At 42.6% G+C, this 25,429-nt stretch overlaps 1 protein-coding gene across 1 annotated transcript; it reads left to right on the forward strand.

Moving 5' to 3' along the window:
- The first annotated feature begins 987 nt into the window (after nt 1-987).
- Nucleotides 988-12,003, forward strand: LETM2 (leucine zipper and EF-hand containing transmembrane protein 2). Its single transcript, XM_015818825.1, has 10 exons — nt 988-1,034; nt 1,638-2,073; nt 3,295-3,438; nt 4,369-4,506; nt 5,322-5,525; nt 5,745-5,864; nt 7,609-7,719; nt 8,764-8,859; nt 10,024-10,098; nt 11,951-12,003. The coding sequence occupies exons 1-10, from the start codon at nt 988-990 to the stop codon at nt 11,999-12,001; spliced, it is 1,422 nt and encodes a 473-aa protein (XP_015674311.1). The 3' UTR covers nt 12,002-12,003.
- Nucleotides 12,004-25,429: the final 13,426 nt, after the last annotated feature.

The raw sequence follows: 25,429 nt of genomic DNA on the forward strand, positions 1-25,429 counted from the left end.
AGGTGGGACTAGAGCTCATGGTCTCTCTGTTTCTAGCCGAACTACTACACCAGACTGACTCTCCTTATATTATTTTGCTAATAAATAAGGGGTTACTTTAACTTGCATTCCAGTTCTATGTCTTTTGTAATGAAGACTTGACAGTTGATCCATGTAGGGGGACTCCATTGCTTGGAATCCAATTCTTCATCAGTCTAATTCTGTTATTAAACATTTCCCCTCATAGGGTCTGAGCTAACAGAAAGGATATCCAAACTTTTCAGCATTGCAGCTAGATTTGTATTCCATTAAGTATAGCATGTTGCATAAATCACCATTGGTTAGCTTTTTACTAAACCAAAATCCAAACCACCATATTCTGGCTTAATACGAGGTGAAAAAAATATTGTGTATATAATTATTTAAGGATCCTTAGAATTACACTGCCCATCCCCTACTAATGATATTTTACTTGGCAATATAGAAAAGGTTCTATAGAATTTTATGCTGAAAAAAAATCAATTGTCCATATAGCAATAATACTAAAACTATGCGTTAAGAGTAATTACTTGAACAGCTTTTGGCTCAAGTACAAAACATCCATATTTCATTTTCGTTTGCGGTAATTATTCTTACAAGAATTTACTGAATGTTTACATAAAATAAGATATAATTTTTGCCACACAAACCTCAAGAATCAGGACTGGGAAAGTTTATCATGTGACTGAGATTAAAAAAATGGACATTTGTTACATAATATATCTGAAATGATCCTTAGTCCCATGTATATGGCTAAAGATTTATAATGGATAGAAGTTGTATTTATTAATACTTCCTAGATGACTATCTGTTGTTGACTATTTCAAAATCATTTATTTAACTGGTATGTGTCTATATTCCTTACTGGTATTTTAATTATTGGACTTTTTTAATGAAAGTAATAATTTATTTTGAACGTTTTTTTTCCCAATCATGCCATAGATGAAGTAAACAGATTCCAGGCAAAACATGGCCATCTACAGCTGTAACATATTCCTTGCAGTAGCTAGGACCAGGTAAGAAATGAAATCTTGGTATCTTTGAAATATGTCATTATTTTTGATCCTTGAATTTCATCCAAAAAGCAGTAGTGATAGCTATTTTCTATCATGAAGGAAGTTCATGAGTTTTTATTCGATTACTAGCTTCAGTCAAAATTACATGGCATTGTATTAAACATTCAGTGGATAGTGTAAAACAGTTGTACTGATTTAAGTTTAATAGAAAAAAAGCAATATCAGGGTTATTGTTTTTGTTCATCACTGGCGCACTGATAGCATTCACCCATGTAGTTTTTCTTTTTGTGAAATATAAAAAAAATGGGATCTGGACTAAATAAGTATAAGAGCTCCTGTATTACCTTGTCTGATTTGAATAATAAAAAATCCGTAATTTCCTCATCCTCAGTCATCTAGAGCTGAGAAATTATAACCTGTATTCAGTTGCAAGCATGGTAAATACTGTAGCTATGACTGGGGCTAAGAAATGCAATCCTTAATCTAGCCCAGGCTGGCTCAGGAATTCTGGGAGTTGAAGTCCACAAGTCATAAAATGTATCTTTCACCAGCCATAACCCAAATCCTTGGTTGCAGCAGTGATTGGGACTCTTTCTCTTCCAGAGGATCACGCCTGCTTGTACACTCCTGCTGTTCCCTGTTCTCCTCATCAGCTGCCCTTGCACAACTGTTGGATTCCCACCATAATGGAACATTCCTGAAGGACTCTGAAAGCCACCAGCTCCTCTCCAGTTCACCGCAGGGAAACGGTTGGCCCCACTTGCTGATTAGACCGATGCGGATGTTTCACACGTCAGCTTATTGGCATCAGGACAAACCTCGCCCTGAGCCAAGTACTGTAAGAACAAACCACACTCCGGCCAGCCCTCCAGGCAAGGCCGCCGAGACCATCAGGAGATCGCTCTGGCAGAGGATTGTAGATGAACTGAGACACTATTACAACGGATTCCACTTGCTCTGGATCGACACCAAAGTCGCCGCTCGGATGGTCTGGAGACTGTTACACGGGCAAGTCCTCACCAGGCGGGAGAGACGAAGGGTGAGCCTTGGCTGGCTTTGGGGTGCAGCCAGCAAACTAGCCACTGCGCGTGACTAGTGGCTTCCTCTCGAAGGGACAGTATTCAGCAGCGGATTCTTATTCGCTGGACAAAGCAAACCTTGATGACTTATGACCGTATTTGCCAGGCTCAGTTATGGTCATAACTCAAGGACTTTTCTTCTAGCAGTGAATTTGGAATCCCTACTTGCTGATAACTCATGTGTCCCCTTTACGTGTGACTTGCTGCGTGGTGTAAGAGAGAGTGTGTCTCCATCATAAGCTCCCAAATGTTTCAAGGTCCAGTTTGGGTCGGTCACTGGGACCAGAGGTTTAGCCCTCCAAGCTTTTGACTGGTGCTGGAGCCACCCACGAGTCCGAAAGCTCGGAAGACGAAGTCTCTGGTCCCAGTGACCGACCCAGATTGGATCCTGCAACATTGTCCTGGGACCCGTAGATTTGCCTTCACCCAAATGTTGGATTGCGGTAATACATTCGAGTAAGGCCTGAATCCTGAACCCACCTTCTCATAAAAAAAAAAAGTTGTTGAATAAAATTGTTTGACTTTATTTCTTAAAACAAGCCAGCAGGCTTTTCTGCAGATGAAATGCTGGCACTCTGAAATTAAATTGGCAAAGTGCTTGCTTGGAACAAAGCTTCTCCTACTCTTTTTTAGTGGAAAGGAGAGAAACTCAGGGATGGTTGTAAGCCGTTATTTCGTTTACTTGGTTTTGGTTTAGTAATGTTAATACGATTTCAGTATGGTGGCTTATTGAAACATATTTACGATTAACCATGCCTTAGGGCAGGGGTAGGCAACCTTGGCTCTTTTATGACTCGTGGACTTCAACTCCCAGAATTCCTGAGCCAGCATGAGGGAAACTTTGTCCCCTTCATGACTTGTGGACTTCAATTCCCAGAATTCCTGAGCCAGCATGAGGGAAACTTTGGCCCCTTCATGACTCGTGGACTTCAACTCCCAGAATTCCTGAGCCAGCATGAGGGAAACTTTGTCCCCTTCGTGACTCGTGGACTTCAACTCCCAGAATTCCTGAGCCAGCATGGCTCAGCTTGGAAACCTCTCCCTTTCCCCTCAGCATGGCTGGCTCAGGAATTCTGGGAGTTGAAGTCCACGAGTCATAAAAGAGCCAAGGTTGCCTACCCCTGCCTTAGGGCAATGGATGAACAGTGTCATGTTTTTGTCTTGTGTTTCTGTTTCTGCAGCTGATGAGAACATCAGCAGATCTTTTCCGACTGGTTCCCTTCTTGGTGTTCATCATAGTACCTTTCATGGAATTCCTGTTACCTGTATTTCTTAAACTCTTTCCTGAGATGTTGCCTTCAACCTTTGAAACGGAATCTAAAAAGGTCAGTTTTTCAAATTTGAAAAAAAAAAGCTCCATCTTCGTGTCCAGCTATATCTTAGGAATAAAATGGGGCAGAACTCAAGCACTGTCTTGCTTTAGCAATGGAAATTTTGGCTCATACAGGGCTACCTGTACTGTTTCAAAGAGGACTAGAAGAGTTTTAAACATCTTTAAAGCATTTGGGGGATGGGGCATTATGAAAATACACACTGCCTTGAAGCTAAACTTCAAGAGTCTCTCTATGGATGGCTCTGAAGTGCAGAATATATATATACTTTTGCATCACGCTCTAATGATGGCGGTAGTGTTGACCGATGAAAGGCTTAGCTTTTATAGTAAACAGTTTTGTTTTTAGTATTATCCTGGTGTTCGGATTATTTTATGGTATGGATTTACCCAGGATTCGCATTTTTAGCATAATTAGAGACTATATATATATATAGTGTATAAAAGCTGGTGTATAAAAGTATTTTCTCCCATTGAGTTATTTGTGCCCTGATGATGTTGGTAGATTCCAACGAAAGCTAGGTCTGTTATAGCATTTTAAAATATTTTTAAAATTTTTAATGTTTTATTAAAACTTTTAATGATTTTAACTTTCCCTGGTGTTCACTTTTATTGTTTTACTATATATATATATATGTGCAGGTCTTGGCGTATTCGGGTCTTTTCCCATGTAAGATTGAGAATATCTTGGCGACGTTTTATATATATATATAAAAATGGAAATACCTGTTGGCTCTTTGTCTCTCCCTTTGTCTTTTTTGATATTTTTTTTCTCGTTCTCTTTAGAATATTCTTTTTTTTTTCCCCTTTCCAAGCAAGTGGTACGGTGAAAAGAAGATAAGAGTTTTACTTTCGCCAAGAATGGCAAGCGACTCATTGCTTTGTGAGAGAATTCCTCACCTTTCTCATTATTCTTTGCACTAAGGAAGAAAAGCAGAGGAAGAAACTGAGTGCCAAGCTGGAGCTAGCCAAATTCTTGCAGGAGACGATTGCGGAGTTAGCCAGAAGGAACAAAGCCAGCACGGGAGCAGCTACCCAGCTTTTTTCCTCCTACGTTCAGAAGGTATGTTTCCCTCAGTTGAATCAGAAAGCTGGAGCCCTGGAGCTTTTTATGCTTCATTTAAAGATTGCTGATAAGCTCTAAAAGTCTCCCGTGAGGTGGAACTGTTTAAACCAGGAGTCTCCAACCTTGGCAACTTTAAGACTTGTGGACTTCCAACTCCCAGAATTCCCCAGCCAGCACCAAGTCCACAGGTCCTTAAAGTTGCCAAGGTTGCACACCCCTGTTTATATAAACAAAACTGAAACATTAAAAATAACCCTCTTAAAAGTTTGACGCAGCCTCAGTCAATGCCTTTGATTTCATGTCTGATCTTGATGCCGATGGAGGTTCTCAATTCACCCAGGTGGGTGGTTAAAGCTATCATTATAAGTTTCTTCTATAATTTCACGCCATTGTGAGGGGCTTGTAATAGTTTTAAGTGAATGCATTTATTAGGAACTCTGAATCTTCCTTTAAGATAGCTCTCCTGTCCAGTTTTCTGAACAAGGATGAAAAATAACAATAAATCCAAATCATGAAAATGCATTTCGTGCTGCCAATAGCTTTACATTTCCTATAACAATAATAAAACCAGGAAAATGCAAAGTATTGGGAAACAACATCAAGAATTTAAAAAGATTAAAGATTGCCAAAGACTGCATCATTAAAATCAGTGGCAGACAAGACTGATTTTACTCGCCATCTTGAGGTAAAATGATAGGAACAGGCTTTTCCCTCTTGGAGGAAACATCTTTAATTTGTGCAGCCTTTTTATAGAGAAAACTAGCAATGAGCTGGGGAGACTTGATTCTGGAGTCCTCATTGATTGTGTTTAGGTTCGACATAGCGGCCAGCAACCCAGCACTCAGGAAATCGTGCAGTTTTCCAAACTGTTTGAGGATGAGCTGACCCTGGAACACCTGGAACGGTCCCAACTGGTCATCCTTTGCAAACTGTTGGAGTTACAGCCCATTGGCACCAACAACCTCCTCCGCTTCCAGCTTTTGATGAAGCTTAGATCCATCAAAGCTGATGATGAGGTAAGGAGATGCATTTGTCTTTCACCAAGAGCTTAGAAAGCTACCTTTAAATTCTGGGCAAGCTGGTCAAGAGAATGATGCTGGCTAAATTTTGCCTGTTATTGGCAAGAATAGCTTATTTAGATCCCTTCTAAAATGGCAGTAGCCTGAATGGGATGGGAGCCTTGATGTTGTTAAATGATCTGCCTGATGCTGGTCTTTGCTCTTTGCTGCCTGCAGATGATAGCCAAGGAAGGTGTTAATGGCTTGAGCGTGTCTGAGCTGCAGAGTGCGTGCAGAGCAAGAGGAATGAGGTCATTGGGCCTCACGGAGGACCAGCTCAAAGAGCAACTGAACCAGGTAAGTTAGGGATGAGGGAGGGAAGGAAATGGAGCCTGAGAAGAATATCCAAAGGGTGCTTCCTGGTCCTGATTGGGTGGAAACCACTAGTCACACGTGACCTCTCCCTCCGAGCATCTGTTTCGGATGCTACAATGGACCAGGCTAACCTTTTAAAAAAAAATTTGCAAAGGGCCCATGGGGTATTTTAACACGGCCTCTACCAACCTGTTGCCTGACTGCAAGGCAATCACTTCCTCTTCCAAACCAACATCTGCAAAAATGGGAAATGTTCACGGATCCTGAAGAGCACCCCATGGGAGAAGGTTGCTATAAGAGACAGGGGGTCTACTTCTGCAGCCAGATCCCTCGTTGGGCTGATTGGTTCAGAACGAGATTCGAAAATGTTCCCGTTGAATTTTACAGACCCAAGCAGTTGTTCCAGCTGTGCTAAGAACGCAAATGGAGCGGAGAGGAAAGAGGCTGCTTAAGTAGGCGTCCTTAGTGGCTCTCAGCAGGTTCTGAAAGCAGGTCCTTAGGATGGAGGACGGAGTACTCTTGCTTGCAGGAAGCTCACTTTCCACTCTGAGCAGTTAAACCTCAAGCTCAAGCTTGGCAACCAGCAGCGTTGGAGTCAGACATGGTCTCCACACAGGCAGCCAGTTCAACCTTTCAGCAAGACCGTGTGGCTTTCTTTGGGGCTTTTGCTCCATCAAGCATACCTTATGATTGTACTTCTTGCAACCTAAAAGTTAAAGGTTTCCCCTGTCCAGGGCAGAGGTGTCAAACTCGCGACGTCACGTGATGTGTCGCGACGTATTGCGACTTTTTTCCCCATTGCCGGCAATGGGGTGGGTGCGGTTTCGGCATGACACATCTGGCCTGCGGGCCGGCAGTTTGACACCCCTGGTCTAGGGGGCATTGCTCGTCCCTGCTTCCTAGGCGAGGGAGCCAGCATTATCCGAAGTCATTTCTCTGTTTGTGTGGCTAGCATGACTAGACACCGAAGGTGCACAGAACGCTGTTACTTTCCCACCAAAGTGGTACCTATTAATCTACTTGCATCTGCTTGCTTTCGAACTGCTAGGACTCAGGGGTAGTCAACCTTGGCTCTTTTATGACTCGTGGACTTCAACTCCCAGAATTCCTGAGCCAGCATGAGGGAACTATGGCCCCCTCATGACTTGTGGACTTCAACTCCCAGAATTCCTGAGCCAGCATGAGGGAACTATGGCCCCCTCATGACTTGTGGACTTCAACTCCCAGAATTCCTGAGCCAGCATGAGGGAAACTTTGGCCCCTTCATGACTCGTGGACTTCAACTCCCAGAATTCCTGAGCCAGCATGGGGGAACTATGGCCCCTTCATGACTCGTGGACTTCAACTCCCAGAATTCCTGAGCCAGCATGGCTCAGCTTGGAAACCTCTCCCTTTCCCCTCAGCGTGGCTGGCTCAGGAATTCTGGGAGTTGAAGTCCACGAGTCATAAAAGAGCCAAGGTTGCCTACCCCTGTGCTAGGTTGACAGGAACTGGGGTAAGAACGGGAGCTCACCCTGTCGGGCTGTCCGCTTTCCAGCTGACAAGCTCAGCACCCGAGAGCCAAACTGGTGCAGAATATAAAGGAAAGTTCTTGCTAAAGAAAAAAAGGAGTTTTGTTTGTTTTTTTTGTTTTCGACCCTCCCATCTGGAAGTTTCAGATTTGCAAAAAGCTTAATTTCCCAGAAAGTTGCTCTGAACGATCTTTCTCCTCGTCTCTGTTGTACAGTGGCTGGATTTGAATCTCAAAGAAAAAGTTCCTCCTTCCTTGCTCCTGCTTTCTCGTGCCTTGTACTTGACCGACGTGAGTCCCAAACCGATGGTGGTGAATACAACTAAGGTGAGCCGTCAAACAAACTTGGTCTGTTTGCTGATGGGAGAGCAAGTTTAGGAAGCAAGGGATAGCAGCTTCTCCTTGCTTGGCCTTGGAGAGGAGCCTCGGTGGCGCAATGGTTAGAATGCAGTATTGCAGGCTGACTCTGCCCACTGCCAGGAGTTCGATCCTGATCAGCTCAAGATTGACTCAGCCTTCCTTCCGAGGTCGGTAAAACGAGGACCCAGATTGTTGGGGACAAGATGCTAACATTGTAAACCGCTTAGAGAGGACTGTTAACAGTGGTGGGATTCAGCCGGTTTGCACCACTTCGGCAGAACCGGTAGCTAATCTTTTGTTGCCCAGGCCCAGAATGGACTTCCGGAATCAGCATCCACACACAGAACCGATTATTTACATATTTGAATCCCACCACTGGCTGTAAAGCACTATGGAGCGGTATATAAGCCTACGTGCTATTGCTAAGTGTTATCGCTTGGCATCTTCCAGATGTGCTTATTGTGGTCAGATGTCCCCGGAGGGTACATTCACTGCACTGCAGTGGGTTTGAGAGGAAAGGAAAAAAAATCTGTTAGAATAACAGATTTCCTTCCTTTACTTTAAACCAGCAGTATATTTCAACCAACTTGACAGTACAACAAATCCCATGAGGCTGTCATGTTACCATGAGCATAGCAGAAGGTAAATCCAGCAATTTAACCCCACCCCCACCCCCTAAAAGACTGTCCTTGCGAAAAAAAAGGATATGGAATCATAGTGTCAGGTTTTGCTTTATTGCAACTTTAACCGAGGTAATTGTAGTAAATTACTAATACCTTTTTTTAACCCTTTACCGAATGGACAAATTAATTGTATCTACCGTAAAGCTTCTGGGATCCTAAAAGAACTCCTGTTCTTGCTAAACTTTTAATTACAGCACGTACAATTTGAGCTTTGTCGGTGAACTAAGTAGACTAAAGAAGACCACAGTGCTTTTTTCACCACAGTGTTATACTGTGCTTTTGTGATGTCTAGGTTTGTCTTAACCCAGGCATTTCATTTGTTCTTCAGCCTCTGAAGAGTGAGGATGCAGAAATAGAGGAGGATGAGGATGAGGAAGAGGAGGAGACCTTGTTGGACTCTGCCCCCATTGTGCAGGAAAGGAAGGTGAGAATTGGGGTGTACGTTTTCAGCTGTGCCTATTTTGGAGTCCTTTGTGTCCTCAGAGCTTGGTTGTTTGCTTGGAGACATTTCATTACCCATCTAGGTAGCATCATCAGTGCTGGGGGATGTGGTGTCTCTTCCCTGTTTATAGTAGCTTACCCTGCCAGTATTGGTGGGGTGTGTGATTTTTTTTTTTTACTAGTTAGTTCAGGGGTCTTCAAACTTGGCCCTTTGATGACTTGTGGACTTCAACTCCCAGAATTCCTCAGCCAGGCACGTTGGTTGAGGAATGCTGGGAGTTGAAGTCCACAAGTCATCAAAGGGCCAGGTTTGAAGATCCCTGAGTTAGTTCCTTGATTGTCAGGGCCTAAGAGCCAAGAAAGACACATGACATTGCTTCTGAGCAGTGTCTTTTCTTCTTCTCCACCCATGGACAGAAATCTTGGCCAAACTAAAACAATTGTTTGCATCACTACAGATATACTCTGGGAACAGTTAGGGAGGAGCCTTCTTAACCCTCTTTCTCCCAACCGTACTTTCCATGCTTCACTGCCTCTTTGTCCTCCTGAATGCAGCCCCTCCCTCCTGGGAATCCAGACTACATTCCACTTTGATTATGGTATTTTTATTTTTGCTTGATCACTTGTCTCTTTGGTAGTTTCCTTGATTAAGATATTGTTTTCTACTTGCTTGTTGGTTTGTCTGGTGTTATTCCCTGCTTCTCTGGGTGTTGCTAGATATAGAGAAAATGTTCTGGTCTTTTGGTTTCCTTTTTAGCTTTTGTCTCTTTTGAAGAGTGTATAGTTTATCTCCGTTTGTCTGCTACGGAAGAACTGTGGTCCATCAAGAATTGGCTCATATCCACAATTTTTCTACCAAATCCAGAGTGTAATAGAAATGCATAGCCAAGCTCTGAGGGCCCTTGGTGTTCTCTTGTTTTTTTTTGCAGCCGTTTCATTACTCATACTAGGTAACATCATCGCTGCTTTTGGTACCACACGATAGCCGTGCTCTTTCTGCTAGCAGAGGAAGGCAGATATCCTCCTTAATCTTAAGAATGTGGGAATTTGGAATACGGAATAGTTCAGCCAGTTGTTTCTGACTCTGGAATAACAATCTATTATAGAGCTTCGTTGACTTCATTTTTTCTTTCCCTCTGTTTGGAAGAGTGAAGAGTTTGTATTGCCTCCAAAGGATAAATTATCAGTTCCTGAAATATCGGTCAAGCCTCCTGTGGGAGAGGTGAGTTTTCCTTTTGGACAATACTTTTGGCCCCACAGTATGCAAAACCTGAATATATGGGGAGAATATGTAATTTTTAATCCGTGGGAAGTAGAGGACAGGATCAACAAACCGAAAAGAATTGGTGTAGATTAGAACACAAAGACATATATGACTAAAATGCACAGCTGGTAGAAACTGTTAAAAACAAAACACAATTATGGAAAGATAAACGTTCCTACCCAAAGTCTGGAGTCAGAATACAGCGTAACGGCTGGATATTAAAAAGAACTATGGCGATATTTTGAACAGAGTAGAAATTGGTCTCCTATTTAAGATGTCACAAGCATTTACGGAGAAGAAGGACCAGTCAGGATGAGGTTCTAAGAACAGTTTGGGTTTTTTTTTTAATGACCATGTTCTGTAGTTTATATAGTCATTAAGCAGAATTCAACATTAACCGTAGACAAACCAGAATAAAACCCTATAGTTTATATCTAGATTATCCATGCAATCAAAGGACGTCTGGTTTTATAAACAGCACAGCAAAATTTGGCCACATTCGCAGAAACTGAATCGTACCCCTTTAATAATTAACATCTGGACTAGGATAGCCTGGATACTTCGTTAAAGAAGGTGTGATAAGACAGAGCCTTGCATTCTTTTTTTTTTTTAAATGCAATGTAACAGAATATAGACTATTGTTTCAATAGATCCGTCTCCAGAGGGCCACAATCTTAGCTTTATGAACCCTCAAGAATTGCTATAGGGAGGACATCAAAGTGTGATAAGCTTAGTGCTCTACAGATTCCATGGACAGTTTTTTTATAATGTGAATATATCTTACTGATCCAAAGAAAGGGGCTGGTCTGAGATTGTACTCAATCTCCAAAACCATTGAGAGCCAGCTGACGTAGTATACTGTTTTTTAAACATGGCAACTTTTAAATGGTACAGCTTTCCACTCCCAGAATGCTCCAGGCATCTTGTTGAGAGTTGAACTCCACACAGCCTAAAGTCCCTGGACAATAGTGGTGTAGTAGTGCAGGGGTCTTCAAACTTGGCCCTTTTATGACTTGTGGACTTCCACTCCCAGAATTCCTCAGCCAGGCACGCGTGCCTGGCTGAGGAATTCTGAAAACTGAAGTCCACCAGTCATAAAAGGGCCAAGTTTGAAGACCCCTGGTCTGGATCCAAGCCCACAGTTTCATCAAAATGGCCGACTGAGGAATTCTGGGAGTTGAAGTCCACAAGTCATAAAAGGGCCAGGTTTGAAGACTCCTGGTCTGGATCCAAGCCCGCAGTTTCATCAAAATGGCCGGCTGAGGAATTCTGGGAGTTGAAGTCCACAAGTCATAAAAGGGCCAAGTTTGAAGACCCCTGGTCTGGATCCAAGCCTGCAGTTTCATCAAAATGGCCGATTGAGGAATTCTGGGAGTTGAAGTCCACAAGTCATAAAAGGGCCAAGTTTGAAGACCCCTGGTCTGGATCCAAGCCTGCAGTTTCATCAAAATGGCCGACTGAGGAATTCTGGGAGTTGAAGTCCACAAGTCATAAAAGGGCCAAGTTTGAAGACCCCTGGTGTAATGGTTAAGATGCTGGCCTCGAAACCAGGACACTGAGTTCTAGTTCTACTTCCCTTTGACAGGAAAGCCAGGTGAGTGACTTTGGGCCAGTCCCTCACTCTCTCAGCCCAACCCACCTCATAGGGTCGTTGTGAGAAAAATAGGAAGAGGCAGGAGTATTAGATACGTTTACCTCCTTGAAGTGACACACAGACGTGTGGGGAAAAAAAAGATAAAATAAAAACGCACCAATTGTCTCCTTTTACCTTCGTTACTCATACTTGCCCGTTATTCTTTTCTTTTAAAAGACGAAAATAGAAGCACCCCGGAGCAGCAAAGCCAGCGCCAATGGTGTCTAGTCCCTTTCCCAGAAAAGAGCTGGACCCTCAGGGAAACACACACACACACACACACACACACACACACCTGAAAGCACTACCCTTGCAACTTGCAACACATCGGCAGCTTTCATCCACCAGCTCCTTTGCTCTGTGAAATCCAGGTTCTCCAGACTCGATGGCCGTATATCTAAGGCAGGTGAAAAATCACTTTACATCCAGGGTGAAGATTTTTACATTCGTGAGACATCCGTGTAACTTATTTTTCTTGTAAATATGTACATAATCCGCAGACCAGACCAGCGGTAACTTAATGCAAAACCGTCCCCGCGAAGGTGTGTAATTCCTTTAAAACTTTGTGCGATTTATTTTAATTTTGTAAAAAAAAAAAGGACCTCCTTCCCACCCAGAGCCTTTTTTTTTCTACAAGAAATTGTAGAAAGTTGGGTTCCCCTCCCCTCGGCAGACAAGACTTGAATTGACTTACGGCCAGTCCTTAAAAAGACTTACTTTTTTTAAAAAAAAGTAGGTCCCGGAGGAGACCTTTGTAAATGGTCTTGCATAAAAATGCAGCCGCTCTTCTCAAAGTCAAACGAGATGAAAAGAAGATGGACAGCAGTTTCCTCTTAGTATGCACATAAAATGGAAACCATCCGTGGTCCAGCTGGCTTCCTCCGGTCACGTGTATACATGTATACATGCTGCATTTCCCTCATTTTTACCAATTGGTGAAAAGACACACACTCCACTGTGTTTTTCTGTTGATTCAAAAGGAGCATAGGTTACACTAAAACACAGAATTGGACCATAACTCTATTTAAATAGAGCAAGTATGAATTGAAGTATGGATTAAGTTATATATATAAAACTCGCTCAGGCAGATGCTATCAATAATTTGATTATTTGTAATTTTATTGTCTTTGTTAATTAAATTGTGGATGTTAAATTCACCTGTAACCAGTGTCTGTCTGAATTGGGGTTCTAAAAAGCAGTTTATGGAAGATCTTTCTGTTGGGCCCTACTAAGAAAACTTAGTTTAAGATACTATGACAAAAAAAATACGATAATTTTACCATGCTTTGCTAATGCTCTGCATAATGTCAGCAGTGAGGCAGCTTCTAGTTAAGAAATAAGTAACTTGAGGATTGCATTCGTAACACAAGACAAGCTGTCAGCTATCCCAACTGAGAATCAGTTTAAGTCCATACGGTTGTCCCTGAAATAAACATTTCTAATAGATGTACAGGTGGTCCTCAATTTATAGTAGTTCATTTACCAAAGTTACTACAGCATTGAAAAAAGTGACTTAAGGCAGTTTTTCACACTTACAATCACTGCAGCATCTCCATGGTCACGTGATCAAAATCCAGATGTTTGTCAACTGACTCGTACTTATGACAGTTGCAGAGTCTCTGGGTCATGTGATCCCCTTTTGTGACCTTCAGACAAACAAAATCAACGGGGGAAGCCAGATTCACTTCACAACTGGGTTACTAACTTAACAACTACAGTGATTTACTTAACAACTGTGGCAAGGGAGGGTGTAAAATGGGACAGAATTACTTTAACAGCTGTCTCGCTTAGCAATAGAAATTGTGGCCTCCATTTGTGATGGTAAATAGAGGACTACCTGTATAAACATCTTTGGGGAAAATCAAAGCTTTTCTTGCTAATTTGTGCCCTTTTCCCAGTCTCGAAAAGCTTTGCTTGTTTGCGCTTGCGGTACCAGAATTTCTAAAGACATTGTGTAACCTTTAGTGCAGATCGGTTTCAACAGCGAGGAGTCTGAAATGTGAGTTATATACTCGTCGGAAGTGTGTGCCCACACATACAGAAACATTACTGAAATGAATGCTGGGATAAAGGGCCACCAAAGATAGCTGTGGGGAATGAAGCTCAAGGCTTGCATGCAGCTAAAGCTCATCTCTTCTGTTAACTTGTGCCTTATTTAAATTGTATAAAAATCCCAGTGGTTGGGTCTCTACAAACTGAGCCAACACAAACAAATGTCGTTTCGTGCAAAATAGGAGCCCAGCGTCAGCTAATGGGAGAAAAAGATCTGCAAACGAGGGAGATCTATAGGGTAAAGAAATAAATGTTTGAAAAACGCAGATTCAATATTAAAAAGCCCAGAGATTTAAAAAAAAACAGGAACGGGAGCAATGGGAACGGAACGATGTACTATTTCTTTGAAAGTCCCTGGTTTGTTTATTTATATTTCGTATTTCTTAATTGCTCTTCTCCCTTGGAGAGGGACTCCGGGCAGTGTGCAAAATAATAATGGCCGCTTATTTAAAGTTGCAGAATTGCTAAACCAGACTCATCCTCCTCGTTTATCTCAAAACTAAGCGTTGTAGCCCCCCCCCCATTGTGTTCGTGGCAGCGGAACCCGTGGCCTTCTCTCCAGGGTGCACCAAGCAAGTCCCAGCTATTGATGGAGCTGTCAGATGCCATACTTAGCTTGACAGACAAGGCCAGTTCTCCCCAGCTCTCCAGCGATCAGTAGCTGACATAACTATTATTGTGGGACAAGTGTTTTCCAGCACTACGTGGTACGTGCCTATGTGTGTGCGCACGTCTCACTTAAGCCCAGCCTGTGCAGCTTTCATCACTGTTAATTCTTTTGGAAATTTCTTGTCAAAACCTACTTCACCAGGCTTTCCGATTACAAGACACAGAATTCTTGTAATTCTTTTTTTTTTTTTTACATCTATTCAGAATAAGAGTCTGCTGCTTGTTTTACTGTACAGATGTTCCTAACGTGGAATGCTTTAACGCAGTGGTTCTCAACCTTTTTAATGCCGCGACCTCCAACCGGTCGTAAGTCAAGGACTAAACCGGTCATAAGTCGAGGACTACCCAACCGGTCATAAGTCAAGGACTTTCCCTGCCCGGGAGCGCGCACATGCACCGGCCGAGGTGTAGCTGGCAAGCGGCAGAGACGGAGCAGGCCGACCACCAGCTGGCCCAGCCCAAGGGAGGTAAGGCACCCGCCGGAAAAGGGGAAAAAATGGCGGACAGCCTTGCTTGGCGACCCCCGTGAAATGGTCGATCGACCCCAAATGGGGTCGCGACCCATAGGTTGAGAACCGCTGCTTTAACGCTTCTTAACCACTGCATTGAGGAAGACTTGCTGGAAAGTGGGGCTAAATGTCTAGAAAAAAAACCTGATCGGTGCTTTGGTACTGATCTGGAGAACCCACACTGTGAAGTGTACATTTTAACAACAACAACAGCAACGACAACAAACCTCCCCAAAGGGGAGGAGCAAACTTTCCATTCCCTATGGTTCAAAGGTTGTCCATCAGAAACCTTTGCTGATTCACTGATCCTTCAGTGGGGTTCAACGTAGCTTCTACCTGCCCTACTGAGATGCAGCCATTAAAGAAGATGGCTTCATTGATACTCACCGGTGGTAAGGTAAAGGTCAGTCATCTCTGGCTCATCTCCATTTCTTCGTCGAGGGAGCCAGTGTCGCTGGCTTCCGTGGTCATGTGGCCAGCATGACTACATGCCAAGACACACGGAACGCTGTTGTCTTCCCATCAAAATGGCACCTGTTTTATCTGCTTGCATGCTTTCAAACTGCTAGGCTGGCAAGAGCTGGAACAAGAACAGCAGCTCACCCCGCTGAGCGGCACTTGAGTCTTGAACTGCCAATCCTCTGGTTGACAAGCCGAGTGTCTTAACCGCTAGGCCACTGTGATATACTGCAACTTTTGCCTGTGAAGAAAAGTATCCTCTGGAGATCTTAAAAGATAGGTAGACTCATATAGGGAAGGAAGACTTCAGAAGATTAGAAACTTGCCTTCTTCAGTCTAGTCTATTCCAGATGTGTTGGACGGCACTACATGTCATCCCACTGAGCTCAAGTCATCAGCCTTCTTGGCTGGGGATGGATGTCACATTCCAATGATAGGAAAGGCAGCAGCTTTGAAAAAGGAGATTAAAACATTTTGTGTATGTGTATAAAGACAAACAACAGTCAGGAAAACAGAACATACACACAAGTGAATTTGAAAAGCAACTTAATTAAATGAACTCTCTGCATTCATGGCTCTGCCTTGTTTATTGATTTATAGCAGAATCTAATCACTGCAGAAAATTCAGAAGGCTGAATTTGTACTGTTCCCACAAATTCCACCAGGGAGCAGCAGAAGCCCAGCAGCCAATCCTAAGAAAAATGGAAAAAGGTGATATTTTTACTTTATGTAAGTTAAGATTTGCAACGTGTCACTGGTGGAAGTCAGGGGAGGCACATTCAGTCCAAAACAAGACGAGATTATGAAAATACTTTGTACCTCATAGGCTCAGCTTGTGGATGATGCACGTCACACATGTGCATTTACACAACTTTCATGCACTTGTACATTATTCAGATTGACCTTTTTGAAAATGTTCTGCTTTCCCCCATTCAAACAATTTCATCTGGACACTTATTGGAAACATCTGGCTTAATTTACTTGGCTCTTAAGAGTTCAGCTGGGCCACATTTCTGCCCAAAGCAGCTGCAGTGCAAATGTAAAATATGCTTCTTTTGAAATCCAATTGCAAAATGTTACTGATGCAACTGGACATCAAAATGGCTGCTTTTGCACAATGCTGAACCAGAAATAAACCGAACACATTTTTAACTTAGCTGTCAGGCCAATCCAGTCTGCGTGAACAATTTATGATGCCTCTCCCAACCCCAGACAGTTAGGTAAATTATAGTTCTTAACCATAGGCAAGCTGTCTTGCGAACACAGCTAATATGTAAAATAATTTTTAAGTTTACCTTTATTTCATCAGTATCTTTTAAGTTCTGTGCTTATATGCACCTGCAAAAGATTTAAAGCTCAGTTGAATAGAGGGATAGAATCAAGATCATGTGAAGTGTTAATACCACTTTACAATGCCTTGGTAAGGCCACACTTGGAATACTGCATCCAGTTTTGGTCACCACGATGTAAAAAAGATGTTGAGACTCTAGAAAGAGTACAGAGAAGAGCAACAAAGATGATCAGGGGACTGGAGGATAAAACATATAAGGAACGGTTGCTGGAATTGGGTATGTCTAGTTTAACGAAGAGAAGGACAAGAGGGGACATGATAGCAGTGTTCTAATATCTCAGGGGCTGCCACAAAGAAGAGGGAGTCAAGCTGTTCTCCTAAGCATCTGTAGGCAGGACAAGAAGCAACGGATGGAAACTAATCAAGGAGAGAAGCAACCTAGAACTAAGGAGAAACTTCCTGACAGTTAGAACAATTAACCAGTAGAACAACCTGCCTCCATGAAGCGGTGAATGCTCCAACACTGGAAGTTTTTAAGAAGAGATTGGACAGCCATTTGTCTGAAAAGGGACCTTAACAAAGAGAGGGACTAAGGACGACACGATAGCCATCTTCCAGTACTGGAGGGGCTGTCCCAGAGAAGAGGGGATTGACTTGTCCTCAAAAGCATCTGAGGCCAGGACAAGAAGGGACCAGAGTGGAAGATCATTAAAGAGAAATCCAACCTAGAATTAAGGAGAAATTTCCTGGCAGTGAGACCACACCTGGAATACTGCAACCAATTTTGGTCACCATACTACAAAAAAGTTGTTGAGACCTTGGGAAAAGTTCAGAGAAGAGCAACTAAGGTGATCCAAGGCCTGGAGACTAAAATATATGATGAACGCTTGCAGGAATTGGCTATGCCTAGACTAGAGAAATGAAGGACTAGGGTTGACATGATAACTGTCAACTAGGGGCCGCCACAAAGAAGAGGGGGTCACGTTATTCACCAGAGCACCAGAGGGAAGGACGAGAAACAATGGTTGGAAACTGACCAAAGAGAGAAGCAACCTGGAATTAAGGAGAAACTTCCTAACAGTGAGAACAATTAACCAGTGGGAGAGCTTGCCTCCAGAAATAGTGGGTGCTCCATCACTGGAGGTTTTTAAGAAGAGACTGGACAGCCACTTGTCTGAGATGGTATAGGTTCTCCTGCTTGAGCAGGGCGCTGGACTAGAAGACCTCCAAGGTCCCTTCCAGCTCAATTCTATTCTAATTAATCAGTGGAATGGCTTACCTCTAGAAGTTGTAGATGGTCCATCACTGGAGGTTTTCAAGAACAGATTGAACGGCCATTTGTCCAGAATGCTTGAGCCATGGGCTAGACTAGGCTAGACTCCTGGAAGGTCCTTTCCAGCCCTATTATTCTACGTTCTACGGATCTATCTGAAAGACACTACTTTGCAGCTGATGCCAACAGATGAGATTTGAGGATAATCTTAGGGAACCTGCCAGCCTTAAAAATACCAAAATCCCTAATTATAATCAGCAACTCTTCAAAGTATAAACAAGTGGGACTGTTCTCAATTAAAAGAAAAAGAACACATTTCATTGAGCAAGCATTTAAAAGTGACATCCAAAACTGTATCCACCCACCTACCGCTTTTTGTATTTTCCTGGAACGGAATCATGCTCAAGAATTCAAATCTGCAAAACTAAGCTGATCATTAGTGGGCACTATAATGAAATGTTTTCTGTCCCCGGGAAAACTTCAAACGTTTCGCCACCCCTGTATCAGCAGCCTAAACCGAAAGCTTCAAAGCTCGGAGCACGAGCCTTCATCGTTCCAGACATGGCTCAGCCAAATAGAAATTAACAAGAGCCTGGACAACAAATCCTCTACTTATCTGCCAGCAAGACTTTTCAGAAAATAATCTGGCAGAGGAAAGGTTGCAGAGATGCACGTTGAAATGTGGCCCTTGGGCGAAATATGCCCTTCGGTCTAGGAATTGACAGGCAAGAATTTAGCCGGCTCTTTGCGATTGCTTGACTGAATGAAATGGAAGAGGCAACCAGGCATCCAGAGCTGGGAGAGATGTAGTCTCCCAATCTCATCCAACTGGACTGTCAGGACATCGGCCAGGTTGGACATGTTCATTCAGAATCAATTCTTGGTTATTTTCCCCATTCATAAAACCTGCCTTTCAACATCTCGGCTTCCAACCCGAATAAGACCAATTCTCAAGAGCTGCAGAACAGAGTCCAAGTTCTTACAATATGCTAAACCAATGTTCCTCAAGCTTGGCAATTTTAAGACGTGTGGACTTCGACTCTCAGAATTTCCCAGCCAGCAACGCTAGCTGGGGAATTCTGAAAGTTGAAATCCATACGTCTTAAAAGTTGCCAAGCTGGAGGAACATTGTGCTAAACTGCAAAGTAGCTTAGACTCTTCTGCTTTAAAGGGCTTATTGTGAAGTGATCTGCAACCTATGGATCAGGGATTATGGATTATGGCTAAGCAGGCTGTCCATTTGAGTTCTTTCATCCAACACAGACTTCAATAAATGTCTATGGAGATTCTTCAGCCATCCAGGTCCCAGTTGTCCCAAAAGTGCTTTTTAAAGAAGTAACTGGACATGAGCTACACGCAGCCCTGGATAGCTAGTAATGCACAAGATTGTAAACTTTTAAGATTATTACGTGCATTTATATACATTATGCTGTTAATCCTTGACTTACACCCATTCGTTTAGTCAGCACAGTTACGACCATTTTTTTATACCACCGTTGCAGTATCCCTGTGGTCAGGTGATCAAAATTCGGATGCTTGGCAACTGGCTCAGATTTATGATGGCTGCAGTGTTACTTTGCTGGCTGGGGAATTCTGGGAGTTGAAGTCCACCCATCTTCAAGCTGCCCAGGTTGAGAAACAATGGTAGATTGTATATAAATGCACATAATAATCTTAAAGGTTTACAACGGTGTGTATTATTAACTGCCCCGGGCCACAGGTGGCCCATTGACCGTAGGCTGGACACGGCTGCTCTAGACCTCGTGCGAGTATTTTCTGCTGTTGACCAAGGTGGCCCCTGACTGGAGATGCTTGTTTTCTACAGGATTTTTTTTTTTTACTAAGAGCCGAGCCACCAGACAATCGTTTGGTCGTGATTTGTTTCATCCCATAACTTTGGGGAAAGATCACATTTTCCAACGTGTGGGCAGAAATTGTGGCGACTGCTCCCTCCGTACTTCCTTTGCCATGCTCCGTTTGCTTTCTTTTGTGGTCACATCTTAACATTATCAGCCCACATGCAAAAAACATTTTAATGGTTGTTTGTTGATGTTGGAAATGCGGAGTTTTGCCTCTGTCTGCTAGCTCATTTTTCCAGCATCGGGTCGAAAGAACTGCCAAGCCAGGTTGGAACCATGTGGATGGAGTTCGCCGAGTTTGTGGCTTGGCTTCCTCAGTTTACCAACATGTTGTACTAGACGGGAGTAAAATAGGAGATTCAGCATGCGTTGGGAACCCAGCCATTTTGTGGAAACTTGATGTAGCCCTGGATTTAAAACCATTTATTTAGGGATCGTTCAAAGTGACAATGGCACTGGAAAAAAAATGACTTATGACCGTTTCCCACACTTAACAACCATTACTGTGTCCCTAGGGTCACGCGATAAAAATGTGGACACTTGGCAACTGACATGAACCTACGACAGTTGCAGTGTCCAGGGATCATGTGATCATTGCTTTCCGTTCAGGGATACTGTCTGTATGATCCAGCAAACATCTCACCGTTCCTCTCAGAGATGTTGTAGAACATTCTAGCATCAAAATCCAGGCCTAGTTGTTTAAGGTGAAAGGAATTCTACAAAGGTTATTAATAGTTATTTCCTTCTGCAATACAGGTGGTCCTCGATTTACGACCACAATTGAGTGGTCCAAAATTTTGGACAATTGTTAAGTGATTTTGGCCCATTTTACGACCTTTCTCGCCACAGTTCTTAAGTGAATCACTGCAGTTGTTTAATCCGGAACATGGTTATTGTTGCAGCGTCCCCCTGGTCACGTGATCAAAATTCAGACGCTTGGCAAGTGACTCCTATTTATGACGGTTGCAGCGTCCCGGGGTCATGTGATCCCCTTTTGCGATCTTCTGGGAGTTTGAAGTCCACAAGTCATAAAAGAGCCAAGGTTCCCCACCCCTGGTCAAGTGGTTAAAGGCACCAGGTTAAAAACTGGGAGGCCATGAGTTCTAGTCCCGCCTTAGCCATGAAAGCAAGCCAAGGGACCTTGGGCCAGTCACTCTGACTCGGCCCAACCCACCTCACAGGATTGTTGGTGTGGAGAAATTAGGAGGAGGAAGGACTATTTGATATGTTCACCACATATTGAGTCATTTAAAAAAATAATAAAGATGGGATCTAAATAAAAACAAATGAATGATCCTTGTACGTCTTTCCTCTTCCTTGTTCCCTGCTTTGACCAACAGTTTTCATTTTCCTACTATGATGACTTTAATAAATCCAACTGGACATTTCCTAGATTGCCAGGATTTTGAGGCCACGGAGTTGGTGTGGAGTACCCCAGGAGAACATAGCTAAAGCTTTAGATCTAGAACATATCTAGATCTTTAAAAATCCACCAAAGGCATCATCTACTGAGACAACTCCAAACATCAAGCTCTCCTGGACACAGGCACATGTAAAAATAACGAGTAACGGTTAAAGCTTTCTAGAATTTAAGGCTTGTACCAAGGAAGCAGCTGGAAACATCTGCTCATTAAAAAACCAGGAAAGGTTCTGCAACAAAACACAACCCTTTTTTGAAGCTAGAATTCATTGGCTTGGGCTTAGCCTGTCCTGGACAAAACACTCCTTCTAGATCTCCACAAGATTAAAAAAAACCCTCTTATTTGATTAAATAATAATAATAATAATACAAACCTCTCTCCAAGAGCAATTATGAAAGAGCTTTGAAGAGTCATTTGAGAAGCCAAAGACAAACCCTTGAATGTTTATCTAGCAATTCTGTCCTCTGCCATTATTCTGCATGAAAAAGGGTAAGATGTTCTCTTAAGATAGTCTTAATAAAAAATCTCCAGGGGAGAGGTTTTCAAGGCAACCTTATCCCTGTGCAGGAATTAAGGATATTATCTCAGTAATTTTCTGCTGTTGTAAAGACACACTTGAAAAAACAAGTCCCCGTGGTCTGAAATTTAAATCCCAGTTCTCTGGTATTCTTAAAAATATCATTTTAGGTCCGAATAACATTGCCCTCCTTCAATTGAAGCACACAGCTCACTAAATAGATCTCGCCCAGCTGGGAATTGATTGCAACGTAACTATTGTGTGACAAAGTGTGGACTGGAAGAAAACACGAATATCATGGAATTTGTAAATGATGGGAAATTCACAGTAACTTCCTGGGAGTCCTATAGTTTTGAGCTTCTTCTCTTTTATTAGCAAAGAAGAATTTTGTAAGTTTCTAAGTTCCTCCTACCCCACCCTCCTCATGCTGGTGTTTGACTGTAATAAAAATCAATCTGATTTTTGCATATCTTTCCAAGCTTCAATAAAGGATAATATTTGTAACTCAGGGGGTCCTTGGTGTTCTCTGAGCTTGGTTATTTTTATGCAGACATTTCATTACCCAAACTAGGTAATATCATCAGTGCTAGTCAGAGCTCAGAGAGCACCAAGGACCCTTCATAGCCAAGTTTCTGTGCCCCAGACAGTAGATAATTGATGTCTCTGATCTTTAACATTTACCCAAATACTTCAGAAGGCTGAGAAATTCTGGGAGCTGAAGCCCACAAGTCATAAAAGGGCCAAGTTTGAAGGCCCCTGATCTGGAGAATACTTGCAGATTCGAAATTAATAAGCCTATTTCAGTATTTGCATGGATTTGTAGCTGGTTCCATTATGGTTCTTTGTTTGTACCATGTTAATTGAAATGCACTTTACAAATCTGAGTCAGAGCTAATGTATTGGACTTGATTTTAGAACAATGGGGCTAGTTAAATACATTTGTATCTGAAACAAACAAACCCTCAACAACTTTAAGGATTCTGTTCAGCCATAATTGAATGTCATCGTGTAAGGTATTTTAGTGCGTCCTTTAGCAAACTGGTCTTAATGATTATTAAAACCCATTAGTGGTAAGAGGGAGCTCATTTAATTTCAGGTCATGCATAATATTCTACAAGTGGCTAACTGGCCAAGACACCAATGTTCTCAAAGATACATTCTAAGCTATTCAGCACAATTTTGAATAACACTTTCTAATTAACAGGGAAAGGAGCCAGAATCCTGACCTTAAGTAGAACAGAACTTTGAGATCAAAAGAATCTAACTTCCTTTCTTTGGAGTGGTATCCAAGCAAGGACACAACTCCAAAGAAAGCCAGTTGGATTCTTTTGATCTCAAAAATTCTCTCCTTCTTAAAGAGATTTTTTGGTTCTAAAATTATACTCTGTTAGGAACACAAGCTGAGTTTTTCTCTAATTAATTAGGTCAGATTATGCAACCGAATGACTGGAGATTGACTCCTTTCAAACTAGGGTCTCTGTATTGGGGTCTCTGAAGGAAATCTTTCTGATCCCACAGTTGATGCATTGCCTTCTTTGGTGGGAGAGAGATCTGGAACTCTGCTACCGGCATCATGTCATTCTTTGCCCTTCTTTTTATTAAATCAGACATACCCAATTCTGCCAATCAGGTTTAGCACCTGCTATGCCCCTTCCTTCCTCCTACTTCCCCAGATTTGCTCAGCTGCTGCACAGAGCCGGGAGTGAAGATTAAACTTCATTTCTATAAATCAGGCAGGGTGAATCACCTTGGCAGTTTTGCACATAGAGCATTCATCTTTTGCAGCAGCACTGCCAGGATAACCCAGAGCAGCCTGAAGAATTCCCCCGAGATCTGATCTGATGTGGCTAATCAACCTGCAGGCTAATATTGATTTTTATTGATGTTCACAGTGGCAAGCTAGACCGGTCTGACTTCTGTTCTGGTGACTCCATAAACCTGTGAGTTATTATCACACAGGCTGTAATTTATAATGATCTGTGTCACCATTCCCTATTGTTTTCTAACCAAAGGCATAAAAGGGGGAGAAGCTGTCATTGACCCAAGATTTTTTCTAGTCAATCTTCAGCAACACCATTAACTACATTATGCTCTTAACGTGCACGGTAGGTTTCAAAGCATCATCAAGAGTACAAATTCCCCCGGCTGAGGTGATGAAGGTAGACAATGAATCTGAACAGATAGTCATCCCAGCTGAATACACTTAGGCTTCATTTCAATCATGGATGAAGATTATGAGATTTCCAAGAAACAATTCTTGCTTTTGAATAATGCTTCTATTCTAATCTTAATTCCAGAATGAAGTAATAGGTAACAGGTATATATGCCTGTAAAAAAAGGAAAGCATATTGGAAAAATATAGGTGAGCAACATATGGTTCTATCCATGCATCAAGATGGAAGCACTAGAGAAGTTGGTACCAAACCTCAAGGAAATCATGGGATTCAGTGGGCCCTTTTTCCCTCTTGAGTGTCAAAGGAATCGCCTCAAGAAGATGGTTAGGAAGGCAGTTCCAGGCATAAAGAGGATTTTTAAAAAGTTATAATTAGATTCCATATTGTCTTTGACAATCTTCAAAGCATTGATCAATACTCTTGAACATTTTCTCATCTGGCACAAATAGACGTCGGTCATGTATGAGAGCAGCTGAGGTTGGGTGGAGACCTTGCCTAAAGCCTTAAAACCTTGGACCTCTATGTGCTAACTCCTTGGCTGGGATACCTCACAGCTGCGCCCTCCCAAGCTGCAGTTCATTCTTTGTGTTCAACATCTGTGTGTCTCGTTTCAGGGATGGGGGGGGGAGATATTTTCCTTTTCTTTGCCTGCAAAATGGCTTCAAGTTAAAAAAAACAACACATTCTGGAATATTCTAGGCAGTGCCGGTTCCATCTTTGTTGTTAAAACTGATGAAGACATGCGTGCCAATGAAGAGTTAGGAGCCATTTGTCTCTCCCTCAGACAATTGTCACCATCTGACATTTTAGAGACGAAGGCCTTCATAACAACATCAAGAGATGGTTCTGCTGCACCTGACAGGGATTTAGAAGGACATGAAGCTTTGAGCGACATGATGTTGGGGTGGAGTGCCAGGTCCCCCTTCATGTCAGTGTGACAGACAGGCCCGGTCTTTGACCCTGGACTTCACCTCACCCTTCAGCTGTACTTGTCCCCAGCAAGACCCTGTCAATTAGCAGGTCTCTCCACTGAGAAAAAGGCCGAAGGTTGGGACAGAAGAATTGAATAATTTTAAATTTGGAGACAACATAGGAGGTGGATACTGATCATCTTCCTTCCTTTTTTTACTAGGAGTTACTACATCTGTTGAATTTCATCAGTTCGCCAGATGAAACCTGTTTGAAAAGGAGAGCTTCCCCATTCATTAGCTGCTCTCATCTTAGCCCTTAAAGATCCAACCGATTCATTTTACTCGAAGCTTGTTTATTTATAATGGAGGTGTTGGTGTGTTATGCCAACTCAGCAGGTTTTGGCTTGTTAATGAGTCAAGGCCGAGTGCAAAGTCAGAACATTTAACTCAGAAACCTGAATACGTCTGTTGTGCAAACACAGCTTAAACAGCAACAAAAAGTGGCCTAGACACAACACACC

The sequence above is a fragment of the Protobothrops mucrosquamatus genome, unplaced genomic scaffold (genome assembly GCF_001527695.2).
Source record: "Protobothrops mucrosquamatus isolate PMUCROS unplaced genomic scaffold, P.Mucros_1.0 scaffold799, whole genome shotgun sequence".
Taxonomy (NCBI): domain Eukaryota; kingdom Metazoa; phylum Chordata; class Lepidosauria; order Squamata; family Viperidae; genus Protobothrops; species Protobothrops mucrosquamatus.